At 44.7% G+C, this 20,600-nt stretch overlaps 1 protein-coding gene across 2 annotated transcripts in view; it reads right to left on the bottom strand.

The window, feature by feature from the left end:
* The window catches only part of RP1 (RP1 axonemal microtubule associated), a 612,495-nt gene that overhangs the window by 25,923 nt on the left and 565,972 nt on the right, over window positions 1-20,600 (bottom strand). For both annotated transcript variants that reach the window (XM_077492703.1, XM_077492704.1), the window contains exons 54-56: window positions 17,257-17,332; window positions 17,073-17,148; window positions 10,658-10,952 (exon numbers count right to left, since the gene is read on the bottom strand). In XM_077492703.1, the coding sequence (XP_077348829.1) occupies window positions 10,658-10,952; window positions 17,073-17,148; window positions 17,257-17,332 (447 nt within the window). The remainder of the gene's footprint in view (window positions 1-10,657; window positions 10,953-17,072; window positions 17,149-17,256; window positions 17,333-20,600) is intronic.

Raw genomic sequence — 20,600 nt, 5'->3', positions numbered from 1 at the left:
GCCTACATGCCCTCCAAAATTTTCAACATCCAAAGCCCATATACAGTAGATGGACATTTGTTTCAATTGATGTTTTTGCTCCAATACCTAGGAGCTGTCACTAGAGATGTTTTAATCTAATCTATGGGCACAAGTGCCCCCTTCTCTGGGCTCTCTTTAGTCCTACTTTAGATGCCAAACTTCGGCACCTTTGCCACCTGAAAAGGAGACTTGCACCCTAAGGATATATGGCCCACTGCCAGAATATGTCCATTCTGCTTTACTTAAAGTGGTTATAAAACTTAGTTTAAAAAAAATAGCAAACATATCTATACTGACTTGCACAGAGCAGCCCCAATCCTCTTGTTCTGGGGTCCCCCGCCGGCACTCCAGGCCCCTCCTTTTCATCGGGGGCACTAGTGTGTGCTCGCTCCTGAGTCCTGCTTCTCCGTCCATTGACACAGACAGTGGGACTCTGTCCCGCCCCCACCTCCCATGTCACCAGATTTGATTGATAGCAGTGGGAGCCAATCGCTCCTGCTGCTATCAAACTGTCCAATCAGAAGAGAGACAACAGTGGGAGTCCCTGTGCTCATGCTGGATGGGATGGGCTCAGGTAAAGGAAAGGAAGGTCTGGGGGGCAGCTGCAGCACAGAGATTGTCCCTCCTGATTGGCAGAGACATTGGCTGCAGCAGCTGTCAATCAAAGTCAGCTAGCCAATAAGGGAAGAGAGGGGGTGGGGCCCGATTGGGGCTCCATGTCTGAATGGACACAGGGAGCTGTGACTCAGCTCAGGTACCACCATAGCAAGCTGCTTGCTGTGGGGGCACTGAACAGGAGGGAGGGGCCAGGAACACTGAAGAGGAACCCAAGAAGAGGAGGATCCAGGCAAGTCAACTGCAACAGAGTAGGTAAGTATAACATGTTTATTATTTTTATAGGAAAAAAAAACAAGACTTTACAATCATATTAAGGCTTTAGAACCACTTTAAAATGGTTGTAGCCCTAAAAAAAAACACACTCCTGTCCCTTTAAGGTGAGAGATATAGACACGGTGCTTTTGTCATGTCAATTGTCCCTTTCAATGTTGTACTATACCTGATTGATCCTGCCTGTTTCTGTATTCTCCTGTGTGTACTGACCGCATCATGGCTGCGGCTCCCTGATAGCATGGTCAGAATATGCGCCTCTGTTATCCTGCTGTGTTTTCTGAAGTCTATATGTGTAGTATGTGTGTGAACTGTGAAGCCGAAACTTCTCCCTGCCCCTCCCCTCTCCTCCTGCAGATGCTCCTCCCCTTTTGGTAAAGTGGTTGTAAAGTAACATCTATTATATACTTTTATCCTAGTGTGTGTATTTTTTTAAAATTATAAAGCTAAATACCTTCTTTGCCCAGCTCTGCTGTGTCCTCACATGTGTTCCCTCTGCTAGCTTGCATATGCCAGAGGAAAATCTCAACCCCTCCCACAGTACTCCTTAGATCGAGAAGGAGAGCAGAGAGTGGCCAAATTGCTAGCACTGCAACTGCTGCCTTTTCAGCTGGTAGACTCTGTCTCCTTTCATGAATATGTGGAATGTGCTGTGCCACAGTAGCAGGTTCCAAAACGGAATTTCTTTCCATGTAAGGCCATTCCAGCTCTCTACCGTCATGTGGAAGGCAATGTTTTGGCCTCGTTGGACAGGGCCGTAAGCAGTGAGGTTCATATAACCGCTGACTCATGGTCCAGTAGGCATGGGCAGGGATGTTAACTTTCCTTCATAGCGCACTGGGTAACTCTGCTGGCAACTGGGAAGGATGCAGGACAGGGTTTAGTGTTGTTGAAGCTTGTTCCGCCACCATGCCTCCAAAAACGAGTGGTTATTCTGCCACAGCTCTCCGCTCCACCCCCTCTTCTTCATCCTCTATGGCCTCTTCTGCAGAATTTTCTTCTAAAGCAGCAGTGCTCCATAAGCGTTCAAGGGGCTATGCAAGCAGCCAGGCTAAAAGATGCTATGCGGTCCTTAAGTTGGTCTGCCTAGGGGACAGGAGCCACACTGGGGCAGAGATTCTGTCAGCTGTGCAGGGGAAGGCTCAGAGGTGCCAGTTTCAGCCAGGAATGGTTGTATGCGACAATGGCACTAACCTTCTCTCCGCCCTCTGACAGGGACACTTGACCCATGTTCCACGTTTGGCACACATCTTGAATTTGGTGGTGCTGTGTTTTTCAACCAGGTTACAAGATCTCCTGAGGCAGGCCAGAAAAGTCTGTGGTCATTTCTGCCTGTCATACAATGTCAGTGCTCGACTGGCTGACATTCAAGGAAATGCAACCTGCCCACCAACATTTGAGACATGCGCACCATGAGTAATTTAACATTCGCACTGCTCTAGTGGCTACACACACAGAAGAGGGCCATCAATGAGTACCTGTGTGAGTATGGCACCTGGACAGGGTCAGGGGAGCTTGGCTGCTTTTCACCATGCTACTGATCAAGGATGCATGCCCTGTCCTGTCACCATTTGAAGAGGCCACAAGGATGGTGAGCAGCGACAATGCATGCATCAGTGACACTGTCCCTGTAGTCTTCCTGCTGGAGCACATCCTTCGGGGAAACATGGACAGGCCACTTGAGGCAGAACAGCGGAGGGAGGAAGAAGAGGATTTCCTTTCCTCTCAACCCCCATTATCCAGATAGCATTCCTGCGGGGCTTCCAAACAAACAGGAAGAAGAGGAGGAGGAAGATTGTGTCAGCATGGATGTAGAGGATAACATGCAGCAGTCTTCAAGGTGTGGTTTTCAGTCCCCAGAAATTCAAGGAGTTATACATGGCTAGGAGGAGGTAGTTACAGATAATGTCATCCTTAGTAACCCAGAGGACTCAGAATTGAATGCCTCTGCAAACTTATGCTGCATGGCCTCCCTGATTCAGTAAAGCCTGTGAAAGGACCCAAGGACTTGTGGTATCAACGAGAGGGATCATTACTTGCTGGCAACCCTTTTTGAGCCACATTATAATGGTAAAGTTGTAAAACTTATCCTGCCTTCGCAGAGGGAGCAGAGGATGAAACATCTTCAAGAGGCCTTGAAGAAAAGCTTGTGTAATGTATTTCCAGACCCTGAGAGGTTACCATTTCCTAGTACTGGATAACATGTTTCTGATTCTTCGTTCAGTCAGAGGAAGAGCGGTGAAGAAGGTGGCCAGCTGACCGATGCCTTGAAACTATTTTTCAGTCCTCAGTGCCAAGGTCTGATAGGTTCAAGCAACCATCACCAGTGCCTGCATTATATGGTGAAGGAATATCTAGGACCAAGAGCAGACTTGGAGACTTTTCCAACAGCGCATCCACTGGGTTCTGGGTCTTGAGGATGGACCACTGGCCAGAACTTGCTCAATATGCAACTGAGCTACTGGCCTGTCCTGCATTCAGCGTGCTTTTTGAACGCGCAATCGGTGCTGCTGGAGGGTTTGTAATGGATCAAAGAGTGTGCTTGTGCACAGACTCTGTTGATAGGCTTACATTTATAAAAATGAATCAGCCCTGGATCAGCAGTTATCAAGCACCTGATGCTGTTGTAACTGATTAAGTTTGCTATGGATCTGGGATGCCTTGAAGACTGCCTATCCTATTCCTCCTGAATCCAGCTTCCAACAATATTTTTAGTTTAGGGCACCACCAACACCCAAGGCCCAATTTTTCTGCCCCTGTTTAACAGGGGCATCTAATTGCAATTTTTGAAATAATATATAACAGCAGGGCTCGTTCCTGCACCCAACAAGAGTAACTATCAGGGAATGATTAGACCAGACTGTGTGGACTGCACAGAGGAAACCCAGAATGCATGTGAGTGAAATAACAATGTGTTTATTATAAATAAAAGGAAAGTGAAAACAAACAGTGCACTACCAACCACAACAACCAGTAATATATATATATATATATATATATATATATATATGTATATATATATATATATATATATATATAATATATATATATATACACAATAAATGGGAACTACCAGAGACGTCAACGAAAGCCAGGCCGAGGTCATACATCGGGGAATCAGTAGATAGGTAAGGACGGATGGATGAGCTGCAGAGCAGGGATCTAGGTAGCAGGAGAAAAGAGGGACAGGTCCAGGATGGGCTCAGAATCGGGAAGGAACAGGTCAGCTAGATACAAGGTCCAGGTTCCAAGGTTCAGGTTCCAAGGTTCAAGGCACATGGAGAGAGCGATACCAAGGCAAGCATGTTAGGGCTTGCCGGGTATTTATAAGACTACCGATGACTACCCTCACCTAACAGGTGATCGCAGCAGGTGCTGTCTGCTCCACACTGCCGGAGTACACCCGCTGGTGGGTGCCGGTACTACAGTCCAAGGATCCAATAGTGCCACCAGGAGGTAGGTCCTCTTATTACAGGCCCTGGGTGTTAGAAGACACCCGCTGGTGGACACTGGTACTGCAATCCAAGAGATCAACAGCGCCACCAATGGGTGGACCTTTTCATGACAGTACCCCCCTCAATGGAGCGGCCTCCGGACGCTCAAACTAGGTGTAATTGTCCAAAGTTAATGGCCTCAAACCACACCAGGGATGAGGGCACGTCAAGCTGGGTACCGGGTACTTCAAACTGGACAGCGGGCACATCAGGGCAGACAGCGGCACATCAGGGCAGACAGCGGGCACATCCGGGCAGACAGCGGGCACATCTGGGTCTTTGAGCTGGGCAGCAATCTCTGGGTCCTTAGGCCGAACAGCAAGTACTGTAAGGGCAAGCTGGATCACAGGCACTGGCTCAGCAATCTAATTAACGGGCCCCGGCCCAGCAGGCTGGGTGACGGGCCCCGGGTCAGCGAGCTGGACACCAGGCACTGGTCCGGCAAGCCAAATAACGGGCACAAGCTTAACAGGCCAGTTAATGGACACTGGTTCAGAAGACTGGGTAGCGGGCACCGACTCCGCAGACTGGGTGGCGGGCACCGACTCCGCAGACTGGGTGGCGGGCACCGACTCCGCAGACTGGGTGGCGGCCACCGACTCCGCAGACTGGGTGGCGGCCACCGACTCCGCAGACTGGGTGGCGGGCACATCAGACTGGGAGGCAGAGACATTGAACTGAAAAGCTGGCACATCAGACTGGGAAGCAGAGATATCAATCTGGGAAACTGGAACATCAGGCTGGGAAACTGGAACATCAGGCTGGGAAACTGGAACATCAGGCTGGGAAACTGGAACATCAGGCTGGCAAGCTGCAACATCAGGCTGGCAAGCTGACATCAGCCTGGAAGGCTGGCAGCACGACATCAGACTGGAAGGCTGGCAGCACGACATCAGACTGGAAGGCTGGCACGACATCAGACTGGAAGGCTGGCACGACATCAGACTGGAAGGCTGGCACGTTGGACTGGAAGGTAGGCAGCAGGACATCAGACTGGAAGGCTGACACGTTGGACTGGAGGGCAGGCACTGGGACGTCCGACTGGGTAGCAGGAACGTCAGGCTGGGTAGCTGGAACGTCAGGCTGGGTAGCTGGAACTGGGACGTCAGGCTTAGGTGGGCCACCGGGTACAACTGGCATGCATGCAGGCTGGACCGGGTTGGTTGGTGCGGAGGCAGGTTGGGTTACTGGCAGGATTGTGAGGGTCGGAAAGAACTTTCGTTTCTTTTTTGACTTAGCCGCTGCAGCTTTGTATGTAGGTGCAGGGCTGTAAGAAAAGAAAGTGTCTGGACAAAAGGAAGACCAAGGAACAGTGGTAGGTGGAGGGTTCTGTGGGATTGTTACAGGTGGAGGAGAAGAGGCAGGTGGGTTGCAGGCAGGATAGGTGCTACACTTGGTGACAGGATAGTAGTATTTGGTAGGAAGTGGAGTAGACTGGGCTGTAACTGAGGTTGCCATAGGCAATGAGGAGATAGATACTTGGGAAGGCAAGTGGTTAATGACAGGGCTGGAGTGTTGTGGTTTGTCTAAATGCAGGAGATCTGACCATGCCTGTAGCACAGGTTGAACAAACACTGATTCACACACAGTCTGACTAACCAGAGATTGCACTGAATGGATGCAATCAGACAACACCTGCTGTGGACAAGAGGAATAACATTCCATGAAATAGGCTGGATCATCCTCTAACAACCATACCAAAGATACAACTTGGCCCAAATTAAAGGGGGGAGAAAAATCACCACTTACTTTGGAATTACATGTCAGGGCTAGCTCTGCACATAATTGGATTAAGGGCTGAACATCCTCAAATGACATGTAGCCCTGATCCACCAGGGAATGAGCTGATCGGATGCTTTCCATCAGCTGGCCACTAGTCCACCTTTTTAGAAGCTGGCGACAATATTCACCATCCTCTTCTGCCAGCAGAGAATAATACGAGATTTCATTGAAATCCATATTGGCAGACTAAAGCCGCATACACACAGGCGGACTGTCTGTCCAACTTAGTCCGCTGAAACACATTTCAGCGGACAGTCCGCTCGTGTGTGGGCTTCAGCGGACTTTTTCAGCGGACAGTCTGGCGGACTAAGTCTTTCGGAATTTCCGTAATATTGTCCGTCCAACTTTGGTTTCAGTGGACAGTCCGCTCGTGAGTAGGCAAGTTGGACGGACTAAGTATGGCGCATGCTCAGAAAGGATTTACACGGCCGAAGGTTGCATTGCAGTGTATTGGACGTCGTATTTCTAGTCCCGTCGTACGTGCTGTACATGTCATTGCGCAAGCTTTCAACGGACTGTCTGTTCATCGTGTGTGGTCAAGTCCGTTCATTCAAAAGTAGGACGGACTGTCTGTCGGATTGTCTGACGGACTTAGTTGGCCAGACAGTCTGCCCGTGTGTACGCGGCTTTACAGGTCAGGATGGTTCCTCAATGCAGCCACGTCTGGTGAGGGATGGCCTTGGTATACTATCAGGGAATGATTAGACCAGACTGTGTGGACTGCACAGAGGAAACCCAGAAGGCATGTGAGTGAAATAACAATGTGTTTATTATAAATAAAAGGAAAGTGAAAACAAACAGTGCACTACCAACCAAAACAACCAGTAATATATATATATAATATATACACAATAAATGGGAACTACCAGAGACGTCAATGAAAGCCAGGCCGAGGTCATACACCGGGGAATCAGTAGATGGGTAAGGATGGATGGATGAGCTGCAGAGCAGGGATCTAGGTAGCAGGAGACAAGAGGGACAGGTCCAGGATGGGCTCAGAATCGGGAAGGAACAGGTCAGGTAGATACAAGGTCCAGGTTCAGGTTCCAAGGTTCAGGTTCCAAGGTTCAGGTTCCAAGGTTCAGGTTCCAAGGTTCAGGGCTCATGGAGAGAGCGATACCAAGGCAAGCATGTTAGGGCTTGCCGGGTATTTATAAGACTACCGATGATTACCCTCACGTAAAAGGTGATCGCAGCAGGTGCTGTCTGCTCCACACTGCCGGTGGGCGCCGGTACTACAGTCCAAGGATCCAATAGTGCCACCAGGAGGTAGGTCCTCTTATTACAGGCCCTGGGTGTTAGAAGACACCCGCTGGTGGACACTGGTACTGCAATGCAAGAGATCAACAGCGCCACCAACAGGTGGACCTTTTCATGACAGTAACTGTGAGGGGTTACAGCGTTGTGGCACCACCAAAACCAAAGGCCCAATTTTTCTTCCCCTGTTTAATAGGGGCATGTAATTACAATTTTTGAAATAATATTTAACAGCAGGGCCTGTTCTTGTGCCCAACAATACCCTACTCATTCACCAAAAAAAGTGACAAAAAGTAAAAACCACAATACACAGTTTATTTAAGTCCTTTATTAAAAAAAGAAAAAAAAAGTGTCCCGCTATGTCCATCCATCTTCATGGCACTGGCGGACCAAAAAAATAGAAGAAAAAAATCCGCCTTGATGGGAGGCATCCCGCCGACTGCTTTCTCTTGGCTGTCACAGCTGTTATATAGGCAAGGGCGGAGCCACCCAGTGACAGAACCGAGTGATCCCGCCCCTTCTGACGTCATGTGCTGTCAGAGGGGGTCATCCAGTTATGTCAGCAGGTGGCCCCACCCTTGCCTATATAAGAGCTCACACACGAAAAGACAGCAGTCGGTGGGACGCCTCCCATGGAGGCGGAATATTTTCTTCTTCAATTTTTCGGGTTCGTCTGCACCTTGATTAAAAATGGATGGACATTGCGGGAAACTTTATTTATTTATTCTTTTAATAAAGGAATTGTCAAAAACTGTCGCCTGCAGTTTTTACTTTTTTGACACTTTTTTGGTGAATGGGTAGGGTTGCAATGTACTTGATACCCATTCCCATAGGGGGGAGGGGCCAGGATCTGATGTACCCCTTGTTAGAGGGGACTTTCAGATTCTAATAAGCCCCCCGCCCGCAAACCCCCACAACCACCAGCCAAGGGTTGTGGGTATGAGGCCCTTGTCCCCATCAACATGGGGACAAGGTGCTTTGGGGAGACCCCAAAGCACCCTCACCATGTTGAGGACATGTGGACTGGTACGGTTCAGGAGGGGGGACAATCTCTCGCCCTCCCTTTTCCTGTGGCCTGCCATGTTGAATAAGGGTCTGGTATGGATTTTGAGGGGGACCCCCAAGCCATTTTTAAAAAAAAATTTGGCGTGGAGCTCTCCTTAATATCCATGCGGGACCCGAAGGTCGGTTTCTTCAATGATTTTCTAGGTATATTGATGGGATCCGACAATACATTACAGCTGCAAGCAATTTTAGATGACATTTTTTCCTTTAGAAATGTCATTTTTCTGCGGTACTGTTATAAACATGAGAACGATGCTCTACTTTACAGGCAGACTAAGGGGACCCCTAGGCACAATATTTAAAGAAATACTTAATTTTTATTGTTTCACTTTAAGCATTATTAAAATCACTGCTTCTGAAAAAAAAATTTTTTTGCATTGTTACATGTCACCTGGGGCAGTACCCAGGTCCCCAAAATCTTTTTTTGCAATAACTTGCATATAAGCCTTTAAAATTAGCACTTTTGATTTATTAAATTCGTGTCCCATAGACTTTAACGGTGTTTGCACAAATTGTTTGTCTGTTCACATGTTCTGGTGCATACCGAACCGAGGGGTGTTCGGCTCATCCCTAATCATCATCATCATCATCAAATGTTATCTATCTGTACTAGCAGGAACAGGTGTAGAGCGGTTTTAAGTGTTTTTACTTTTAGCCGATCATATGACCTCTTCCCCAGATGGTCTTTTTTCCTTTATTTGGCAAAAAAAATGAAAAACCCAGAAGAGATTACATACCACCAAAAGAAGGTTCTATTTGGGTGAACAAAATTATACAAATTTCATATGAATACAGGGTTGCATGACCGCGCAATTGTCATTCAAAAGTGTGACAGCGCTGAAAGCTGAAAATTGGCCTGGGCAGGGCAGGAGGGAGTGAAAGTGCCCAGTTTTGAAGTGGTTAATAGGCAAATAAAAACAATATGGTTCTTTCATAGTCCTTTTGCCATAGAAGCTAACATCGTCGTTTTTAACCTTTTTAAACCACAGAAGCAGACACTAATGTAAAAATAGCACTCCCAGATACAAACAACTATATTTCTGCATTGATCTTCCAATTTAGCAAGCTAAAAACTTTTTGAGGGTTTTGGATTAATTAGGGAAAACCAGCAGCTTTATTATTGAGATTATTTACTCTCACTTAGAATTGTTAAACTACAGGAGAAGTGAGGGAAAATATGCAATAGAGACACAAACAGAAATAAACATCTGACAGGGCCTCTAGCCTTTCCTTAATTATTGGCCTTCAAACCCAGCTGCTATTTCTTTTGTTTTCATCACAAGCAAAGTATGTTTGTCCAATTACTTGATTAAATCATCTACTTGTTATTTTTATGTCTCTTGGAAGCAGGGCTAACAAGAAGCTGCTGTATGATTCATTTTACAAGAGTCTAAGCTAACATTAAAGAGGAGGTCCGCCCACCACTGTAAAAATTGAAAGCCATTACTTTTACTAAACGGACACTTACTTGTCCTGAAGTCCAGCGATGTCAGCACCACAGGTGATGTTTTCATCAGCTGTCGGGTGCATGCCACCTCCATTGCAAGTAAGGGAACCCAGTAATGAAGTCTTACGGCTACATGCTGCAAACCCTACTGTGCATCTGCGATGCTCCGCTCCTCCCTCCTACTGGCTAGGCACCGAGGAAGGAGGAGGGAGGAGGAGGGAGCCCGGGCAGTGATGTCAATACCGGAGGCTGAGGCTCTTGTAAGTGGAAACAAGATACCTGTGAAAAACAGGTATACTGCTGTTGGAAGTCGACATGGTCCAATGTCATATTTCTGGATTTTCTACATATCTGTTTTTAGTCCCAAAATCAGCCAGGCTTCCATGGTTTTTGAGGATGAAGGTATTATCACTCCCTGGAGGACAGGATGTCCAGCCAGACAGTTATATCCATTTTGCACTCTATACTAATACAGTTTTGATTTTAGGCATACTTTAAAAAATGTGTAGTGAGACATGACAATTAATCAGATATTTTAAGTTTATAGGTTGGATTCTAGTTACTGCATTTTGTTTGTTGCCTTTTTAAATAAAGATATTCATATTTTAATATGAAAATATTACCTCTCTGATAATTACACCTTCAGTAGAAAACGATTTTAAAATAGAATAATTAGAATTAGTTATTTTTTCATTTCTCTTACCTTTCCTCTTTCAAAAGGATTTTTATCCTGTAGCGGATCAACCAACTGGACAGGCCCAAATGAGTTTCCATTCTCACTGAATAATATGAAATAAACATTGGCATCCGTGCCTGCTCCTCTCACGTCACCCGTATACACTTTAATCTCATGTTCCACTAGTTTTCCTTCAATATTTTCCATTCCATCGAAGGCAAATGATGTGCCATGTCTAGTTTCACCATTTTCATCATGGACAACTTGAGAAATGAAATACTCTCTTCTTGCCTCTGGGTTGCTTGCATCAATTGCAAAATACCTAAGCAAATAAATTATTACATAAACTGTTATTTAGGAGTATAACAAAAGACAGTTACTAAGACGAACACTAAGCAAGACATTGTAGCCGTACACTAGTTTAAAGAAGCTTAAAGCTTAACTTCAACCATTTTGTTTTGACAAAGTGGAAATATCAGAACCTCCTGCAGACATGTACTACTGTGTGTGACTCTAGTGAGAGAAAATCTACCCAAAAGTGACCCAAATAGCAATAAAACTCAAATATAGGTTCTTGCCCAACCTCTTGCTGTCTGTGTTCTTCTGCAAATAGACAGGAAATGAAAGGGAAATCTCCCCAGTGTGGACAAAAACAACTATAAAGTGCCTTAAAATATGTGAATGTACTGCACTCTACTAAGTAATATCCTTAAAAAACAAATGTACAAAAAAATTGTGAACAAAACCACACAGAATATTAGTGACAGAATCATATGTGCAAACATGACAAGTGCGTGAAGAAAAGTCTGAGTAAATAGTGGTGATACAACTCTCCATCTGGAACTATTTCAAAATGATGTAAAATCTCCAATAATTCCCATTAGGTATACTCTCACCTTTCTGTTTGATCCTTGCTACAAAGGTCAAACTAGCATGTTGAAAACAGGTCAGGTGGCTGGAAGATCACAGTTGTATGCTAACATAGGTTAATGGATTTCACTGTATTCAGATCACCAACAGGGGTAAAAGAATCCAGCCAGCACAAACTCCGCTTTAAGCCGCTCAGCTCAAAAAGATAAAGGCAGTCATAGTGCTCACTGTAGAAATGTACTAAAAAAAAAAAAAATGTACATTGCACTCACTTAGAAACAGATGACAAACGTGCTACAATAAACCTACCTGGTTACTGGTCACACTACCTCTGCTGCAGCTATACCACTGTACCGCTGTGCTGCACTGGTATAGCCTCAGTGGAGTTTATGTGCCCAGACCAAGCAGGTCTCCATGGTTTATTGTAGCATGTTTGTCTTCTGTTTCCACGTGAGTGCAAAAGTGTATTTTTATTATTGCCACTGTGCAATTTAATCCCTCCTCTAGCACATAAACATTGGTCTTTCTCCTGCATCCTTCCTCTAGGATACAGCCAAGTTCCTGAATAGCAGTGGAAGATATCGGAAGCCGTGGTGTATTTAGGTTTTGTGCTGCCCTAGGCCTGACTAAACTCATGCAACTGCTAATTTAAATACGACCCACCCCTTCCTGTCAGGGCCACCCCCCTTACTGTTTAAGCTCTGCCCTATTTTCTGTAAACCTTATCAGTGAAGCCCTATCAGTGCAGCTTATGAGTGCCACCTCATCTGTACCCAACAGTGCAGCCTCATCAGGGTCCATCAGTGCAGCCTCATCATGGTCCATCAGTGCAGCCGCATCAGGGGCCATCAGTGCAGCCGCATCAGGGGCCATCAGTGCAGCCACATCAGGGGTCACCAGTGCAGCATATCAGGGGCCACTAGTGTAGCCTATCAGTGGCCATCAGTGCAGCCTCACCAGGAGCCACCAGTGCAGTCTATCAGTGACCATCAGTGCAGCTTAAGAGTTTCATAATATAACAGCTTATTAGTGTGTATGAGTTATGTTTTGATTATAGCATGAAGCACTTTGCACATGCTGAAATCACTGCAAACTAATTAAACAGTCCACATTTCCTGAAAGTTCATGTACTGCAAAGTTTGCATGGATTTCAGCATGCATGGAGCACTTTGTAATACATGAACTTTCACTGAATGTGGACAGTTTAATGAGTTTGTAGCACACATGAAACACTTAGTTACAATATGATTTTTATATATTATCCATGTTGAGCACTTTGTGTTCTGCTTGGCACACGCACAAAAGTAATGGCAATTTTTGTACCTGTTGTCCTGGCTATGCCTCCACCAGTTCAATTACATGCACTCGGTCTGGCCAGGCACTGGCAGTTTTATGGGAGCGTCAGTAGCTCCCAACTCCCGGCCCCATACTCATGGATAGGCACGGACCAAGGCTGTGGCAGACATTTTAAAAAATACAGACCTTAGTGAAGGACTCAGGGAGGGACTGGTCTGGGACTGGGGATCAGTGCAGCAGCTGCTCCAGTGCAGGAGAAAAAGCACAGAGCCGAGGAGGAGAAAACAAGGAAAGAAGGTGCTGCTGGCCTGGGTACCTACCTAGGTGTTTTAGCATGTGCAATGATAATGATTGCATCTGCAATCATATCTGCATTCTGCAATTATCTGTACAGATCAGGGCCCTGCTAGTTGAACTAGTGATGAACTAATTCAGGAAAATATGGGCTGCTGCATCACTAGTGCAGATTTGTAGAAGCTGCGGGTCTGCTTGATGCAGTGCCAAGCAAAACAAATGCTTCCCTTGGCACTTGGGGTGCTTTTTTCGCGTGGGGGTGGCTTTTTTTGCCACCCCCCACAAAGTGCCACCCTAGGCCTAGGCCTTGTCGACCTAGGTCAAGACACAGCACTGATTGTAAGAGGACAAGCACCTGGAGCAGTACATGTTTGTTTGTCTTGAAGCTGGTCCCCCCTCCCACCACATTCTGCCACCTTCCCAGGCTCTCCTGTTCCACCATGGAGCCTGGGACTGAAACTGGTAGTTATGATGGCTTGCCAAAGAGATGAGGGAGGATCTTAGGTATTCCAATTGTCTCTATGGTCTTTTAAACTAGAAGTGTAGCAGATTTTGTCACTTCTGGTTTTGGTTTGTTGTTTCCAAGCCATTGTCGGCTTGTACAGCATCTGATCAAATTAATCTCAGTTTGACCAGATGCTTTTGAGGGCAAAGTATTTGTGGTCTAATCAGACATCTCAGTAGAGAATACTTCACTGCCCATGCAGTGTTCATCCCATATGTGTTAATGCATGTTGTTAATTCCTTGTGATAGCAATAAGTTTATGAAAAAATAACAAGACAGTGTAAAAAAAAAAAAGTAAATAAAATAAATAATAAGATTTGAAAAAAAAATGTAAACGGTCCCTGGCCCCCGGCGCTCATGCGCAAAAGCAAATACATACATAGGTCCTACAAATATAATGAACTGTGATTGCACCGCACATGTAAGATATCACTGCGAACGCCATAGCGAGAGCAAATATTCTAGCACCAGACCCCTTTTGTAACGCTAAACTGGTAACATGTAAAGGCTTTAAAGAGCCTTTGGAGACTTTTAAGTACTGTAGTTTGTTGCCATTCCATGGGTGCACGTAATTTTAAAATTACATGTGATAATAAAATGTGACATGCTTGTTGTAACATCATCTTTTATATTTTACCAAACAATTGGGTATTACACTGTGTTTTTGTTTCTTTAAAATTCAGTGTGCAAATATCATGTGACTAAAAAAACGTTTCATTTTTTTTCTCCCGGGCCCTTGCTTTCAGAAAATTGATTCTAAGTAATTATTTAATGAAAAAAGTGCAGATGCTTACATGTATGCGAGAAATTTCAAAATTGGCTTGAGTTAAATTAATCTGCCTCAGAATGCCCTGACCCTGACTCTGAAGTGGTGCATCTGTGTGATGTATACAACCTACTACAGCAATGTTGACATTTCTCTTGGCATAGATTTAAACAGGAGCGGCTTGTCCAGTAAGGGCGCATGGTGCCGCCCACCTATCTATGTGTCCGGCCCCTATGCAGGACATCGGACGCATGAATTCCAAGGGGGAGGTGTTTTTTATAAGCACCTAATTAGAGCCAGAGGCTCTAATAAGCTTCAAAATGGGGTGAAATAGGGTGAGCTCGGGGCACAGAGAATGCAAATTGAGCCCACCCAAGTGTGTTAAAATAGCAAATTAATATTCGCTATTAGTAACACTGAACCTCCTCACCGGCCAATCAGGAAGCGCCTGATTGGCTGAAAGGACAGGCGATCCTATTGAACGCCTAGGAGGCGGGGAGGAGATGCACGGTAGAAGCCGCCATGATGGAGAAGAGGACGCAGAAGCTGCTGTCAGCTGCCCGATGCTAGCTGGCCACCACCTGCCACCTAGATGGGGTAAGTGCTGAACCGACCGGCAGACAGCGGGCGGTCACAGCCGCCACTGGATTTAAGGAGGGGCTCTGTGCAAAAATCAACAATAAAAAAGCATAGGCTCGCCCTTAAAAATCCACACCAAACCCTTAATAGAGCATGTAGCTTGGCTGACCAGAAGAGGCAGGGGGGGGGGGGGCAAGCATTCCTGATGAACCCAGATGACACCCCCCTCATAGAAAGGCTTCCTAAAAGACTTTTAGGAAGGCTTACCTAGTCCTCTGCAGGAGGGTTCGATAGAAAGGGCTCTTACAGCATTTATTGGTGTATAACATGCACTTTCATTTTAAGACTGAAGTTTTAGGAAAAAAACTTAAATTTTAAATAAGGAACTTTGAAGCAAAATAAGGGTCAGTGCCCATCTGCAGCCTCACCCTTGCCATCAATGTAGCCTGATCAATGCCCATCTGCAGCCTCACCATTGCCATCAACGCAGCAGCCTCACCATTGCCATCTGTGCAGCCTGATCGATGCCCATCTGCAGCCTAGAGGGGACATGGAGGGGGGCGGGATAAGCGCTGACAGATAAAATACAGTGAGAATCTCCTATGATAGAGAGAACAGTGGTCCAATGGAAGCCCAGGAGACGGGACTTCCAATTACAGAGGTCACCAAGTAAACAGGAGATTCTCACTGTATGGCGCTCCCCGTCCCCGTCCCCTCCAAGGCAGCTAAAATTTAAGTATTGGCGTATAACATGCACACGCTATTTGCATCCGATTTCCATGGTGAAAAAGTGAGTGTTATATGCCAATAAATACAGTATGTCTTGCATTATATGACAACATTATATAAGCACAAAAAAATATTTTTATTTTGCAATGTTAAGTTACCAAAGCCTTTTGGTCCAGCAGTACTAGTGCTATTTCTGTTGCAGTGAAAGCTCATATACATTTGGTCACTTTTTATATTGTTTTTGTGATCTATAAAAAGGGACATTTCTATTTCCTTTAAAAATAACCCTAAGGCATGGTTCAAGCTAGTGATTTCAGATGCAATTTCAGTAGCACAGAATTGCATGGCAAGGAAAATCACAATGTTTTCCATGGTGCCTGCACAGAACAATACGACTCCATGTGGTGACATTTTGGAAAAGGTTCCTATACTCTTCTGGTGCAATTTACAGTGCAATTTGGCCCCATAGAATATGCAGATCACATTGCAGTAGTGTGAACCTAGCCTAAGGCAACTGGATGTTTAAAACAAATATACATTTGCATTTGCCTCAGGTTTGATTACATTTAAAGCTATACTAAAGCCTAGTACACATGAGCTGAATGTGTGCACTGTATGGCAGCTAGTACGACAAAAGCTGGCTGTTCAGCTGGCTTATGTCGGAGGTTCATGATCGAAAAAGGTCTGACGACTGGCTCCCGATCAGCGCTGTTAGCCAATGGCTGACAGCACTGACCTAGGTGTTCTAGTGGGAGGGCAATGCCCTCCCCCATCAGAACGCAATAGCTCAGCATGGGAGAACACTGTACTAACATTGGATTGTAGGTACAGCGGCTCTAACCTGAGCTGCCAGTTTTTTTTTTTCGTTCAACCCAGCTAGTGGTGTGTACTAGGCTTAAGAGCCAGTGACTTACTTAAATTGCAGCTCAATCTAAGAATCTGGTCCAGTCCCTTTACATTTTGGCCATTTAAAGCGTACAAGGCATCAGCTAATATAGGTCGTCTAGTCCATTTGATGTGACTATGAAACATCTCAGGTAATGTAGAAGCCTGAAAAATTCCGAATATAATGTGAATAAAAACCCATCAATATTTTCATACAGTCAACATAAGCCAGAAGCCAATTTTGTCAGTTACTATTAGACCCATAACTTGGCTTCAAGTTCTTCAGGCTATTAAAAATGAAAAAAAAATATCAAAAAGCACCTTTGACTTATTGGTGCTCGAGAACTAAGCACTGTTTACTAATGGTTTTTCTTTAGGTGTTATAATAAACCGCATATCTTGTACCATCACACATAAAAGAAATCTTGGAAAACTGTAATCTCCCCCCTAAAATACTCCTAGCCTGGTTAGAAGCTTTAGCTATTAAAATAAAGGGAAGTTCAAAAGATTTAACTTACTCATTTACATCAAATACGTAGACTTCATGCCTCAAAGATTCCTTTACGTGAATCCTTTTGATGTGCAGCTTGCAGTCTAAAGAGTATTTACACAGGTATTACATTTACATATTCTATTTGCTAAAGTACAAGTAAATAATCACAATTTATTTTCTATGTAAAATAAAAGTGAAATGAAACGCACCATCTCTGCTGCTCATAGAAATGTCAGTCTGATGTACTTCTCCGAGCTCTACCGCATCTAATACAGCTGTAAATGACTGTGAAGAAACAGCAGCATGTTGATTGTGAAGTCTAAATACCAAGAGGAACATGTGCATGTCTGGCTCACATCACAACATTTTAATTAAGCCCACCTTTAGATACAAGTAATTGAATGTAATGCATTTGCCACACATTGCCTCTCACAATGCCATACGCAGCAAGTTGCTTCTTGCCCATGCAGGGGATCTCTGAGCATTTATAATCTTATTTAATGAGGAAATAATACAATCACAGGCTCAAACAAGAAATGCAGCAAACAAATACCTCAATACAATCAATATTAAATATATTTCTCAGTGGGAAGAAGTCGCGATAACGAATTAACTGATTATCTTATCCAGAGTAGAGAGAGGTTTGATAACCTTGTGTGCAAAATCAGGCCTTGACTAAATGTGCCACATTTTTAAAATTTGTTTGGCATATGAGACTAGCTTCTTTTTGTAAATGTCTTAATCTGAAACACAACACTCGTAATGCGTAAAAATTAAGCAGATGTTTGAAAGAGTATAATGACATGCTATTTAGGTGTTTTATGCATGTAAAATATGCTAATATGTCTGACATGGTGTGCCACATGCTATTTAGGTGTTTATGCATGTCAAATATGCTAATATGTCTGACATGGCGTGCCAAAACAGTACGCTGTTTTTTTTGGCAGAGGACAAAAAGGTTCTTCAGAAAGTTAAAGCCTAACTATGTTTTGGTGAGCTTTAAATCATTTGTTTGGACCAAGCTGGTCCAAACTAAGCTTTACCTTCATTAACACATGCAGCTGCTATGAGCACTCTATGAACTGTATGAAGCCTCAGCTTCATAAAATGTTTCTTAAAATGTTTGTTACACCAAAGCACTAGAGCACTTTATAATTATGCACAGTTGTTATGAATTACACCATATGTTGGTAATTTCGTTTTTTAATTAGGTAGGATCTGGTAGCGCTGCATTCATTTGGCCATTATATTTGTTTATATAGCGTATGAATCAAACAGGAGTGCTGGCATACTTCGATAGTAGTTTATCACTCTATTAGCAGCACAGGATAATTTTATAACAAGGCTTTCAATTCAATTTTAAATCATTTCAGTTCAAGTCTTGTTGATAATGCCAATCAGAGGGCATTTTTCTGCACTGCAAAACTATGTGTTGAAAACAGACTAGTTATGGGAAAAAACAGATGTTGTCGTAAGTACACATAAGCACCAAAGAGTATTAAAATCCTACATGTATCTGAACTCTCGTACTTTTGAGACCAATGTGCGATGTCCCTGCCATCCCATCTATCCATGTTGGCCAGACAGAAGATTTCATAGTCAAGGTAATGAGTCAGTGCGTAATTTTGTCATTAAAATAGGATTTGTAGATGTTGTATGATTGAAAAAGTAGCTTATTGGAAACTACTCTAACTTCAACCTGCCAGAAGCTACCGTAAGTGGAAATAGATGTATTTTAAAGCAGAATTATCTACAAATAGCTAGATACGCATTCAAATACACGTGGGAGGAATTCTATACCTAACAATCATAGCCCTAACCCCCTAAACTGCTGCTGTTTCATGTCTTGGGTTCTCTTCCCACTAGTGTAGCCGCAACCAGGCAAATAGCAACATTCACTCCTCTGGATCAGAAAACAGTCTAGGGGTTTCCTTTTTTAAGGTTAATTACAGATTAACTTGGACAGAACTTAGGGAAGCTGTGGGATACCCCATAACACTGAACAACATTGAAAGGACACTCTTGCCACTGCAGCTACATCTCAGAACAGTCCCTTCAGCAGTAGGACATAAAGTGGACAATACTGGGGCACCATCAGCAATGTTTCAGGCCAGGCAGGCCTTAATTTTAGTGCACCAGTAGTTAACAGCATCAACAGTCACTAGGACCCTTTTATCAGGTCTGTACTCACTGTGTTCCTGGGACCAGGATGCCTCTCTCCAGACTCAAGCAGACAGTCTCCTCAGTGAATTTTCCAGAATGGATCTCCAGTGAAACCCCTCCGCTGAGACAAGCAGAATCTTCAGCGGAACTGTCTGGAAGGGGAACAGTCCTTCTGGCTGCGAACTTCTCATCCTGGGGAAGAACCCTGCTCTCTGAGGCTCCAAACTATTTATGCACTTCCCCAGACGCTATCTGGGACACTCCCCATTCAAGCTGCTCATTTGGCACCCACTCCATTCTGGAAGCCTCCAGAAGCCAGAGGGAAACAATAAAACTCGCAGCCTACAGAGTCCAGAGCAGCCCAAAGCAATCACATGCTGCTCTGCTGATTACAGGGGAACCACAGAGATACATTTGCCTAACAAAACTTAGAAGCCTCTGAGAGGGTGCTACACAATTGATTTGTAATTGTATTCAGCCAGACTTCAGCTTCACTTACTCTGTGAGACAGCATAGTCAGCTACCTGACTGCACTTTTCTGCACTGCAGGTAAAGCAACAGAACTTGGTCAAAGACCTGCCTTATCCTCTGATTGGATAGTAAAGAGCTCCTCCCTGTGCTTTTTTATCTTATCTTTAAAGCAGAACTCCGGGCAAAAACTTTTATACATTTTTTTTTGCCAATTTCCTACTTTCACTGAATATGCCATTCATTTTCTTCTTAGCTCAGTAGTTTCCTCACAGTAGCTGGTCAGCTTTCAAATAAAAATGTTACTTGGTAGGGATTTCCTGTTTGTTAGACCGGTTGCTGCTATTCCTCTGATTCCCACAGCCACCGGTCTTGGCATGTCCTGTTGTAGTCCTGTCTACAGGGAGGAGTATATTTCCCTCTCTGCTCGCTGTAGTAGAGGAAGAGGACTCCGAGATCCCGGTTTGTACCACCCATGGAGCCGGTACAGACCTTGTCCTAGTAATGACAGCCCCCACACATCCCCCGGCTCACTGGCTGCTCAGAAAGGCCCCCTCTGTTTGTAACCTGTTGCATGTAAAACAGTTTCACATGCAGCAGACAGCGAGGATTGTAAGAGTGCTCAGTGTATGTGAAACTGTCCGATAATAAAATGAGGTGAGAAGATCGGCTGTCAAAACGAAGCGGTGTTTGGGGGTGCTATCAAACACCAGCCAATAGGATGGTGACTGGACGGGCCGCTATGTTTCTGTAACTCTGTCCCTTTTCATAAGCAGCCCAGTCATTGGCTAATGTCTGATAGCTGCTCGGTCCCGCCCACCTCCCGACAGCACAGCTTTGTTTTGACAGCTGATCTTGTCACTTCAAACCGTTATGTTACCTGACAGTTTCACATACACTGAGTGGCTCTTACTACTGCACA

This window comes from Lithobates pipiens, unplaced genomic scaffold, assembly GCF_037356315.1.
Source record: "Lithobates pipiens isolate NorthernLeopardFrog02 unplaced genomic scaffold, aLitPip1_a1.2 Scaffold_19, whole genome shotgun sequence".
In the NCBI taxonomy this organism is placed as follows: Eukaryota; Metazoa; Chordata; class Amphibia; order Anura; family Ranidae; genus Lithobates; species Lithobates pipiens.
Note: the sequence above shows the minus strand (reverse complement) of the source record. Positions and strands in the feature narration are given on the sequence as shown.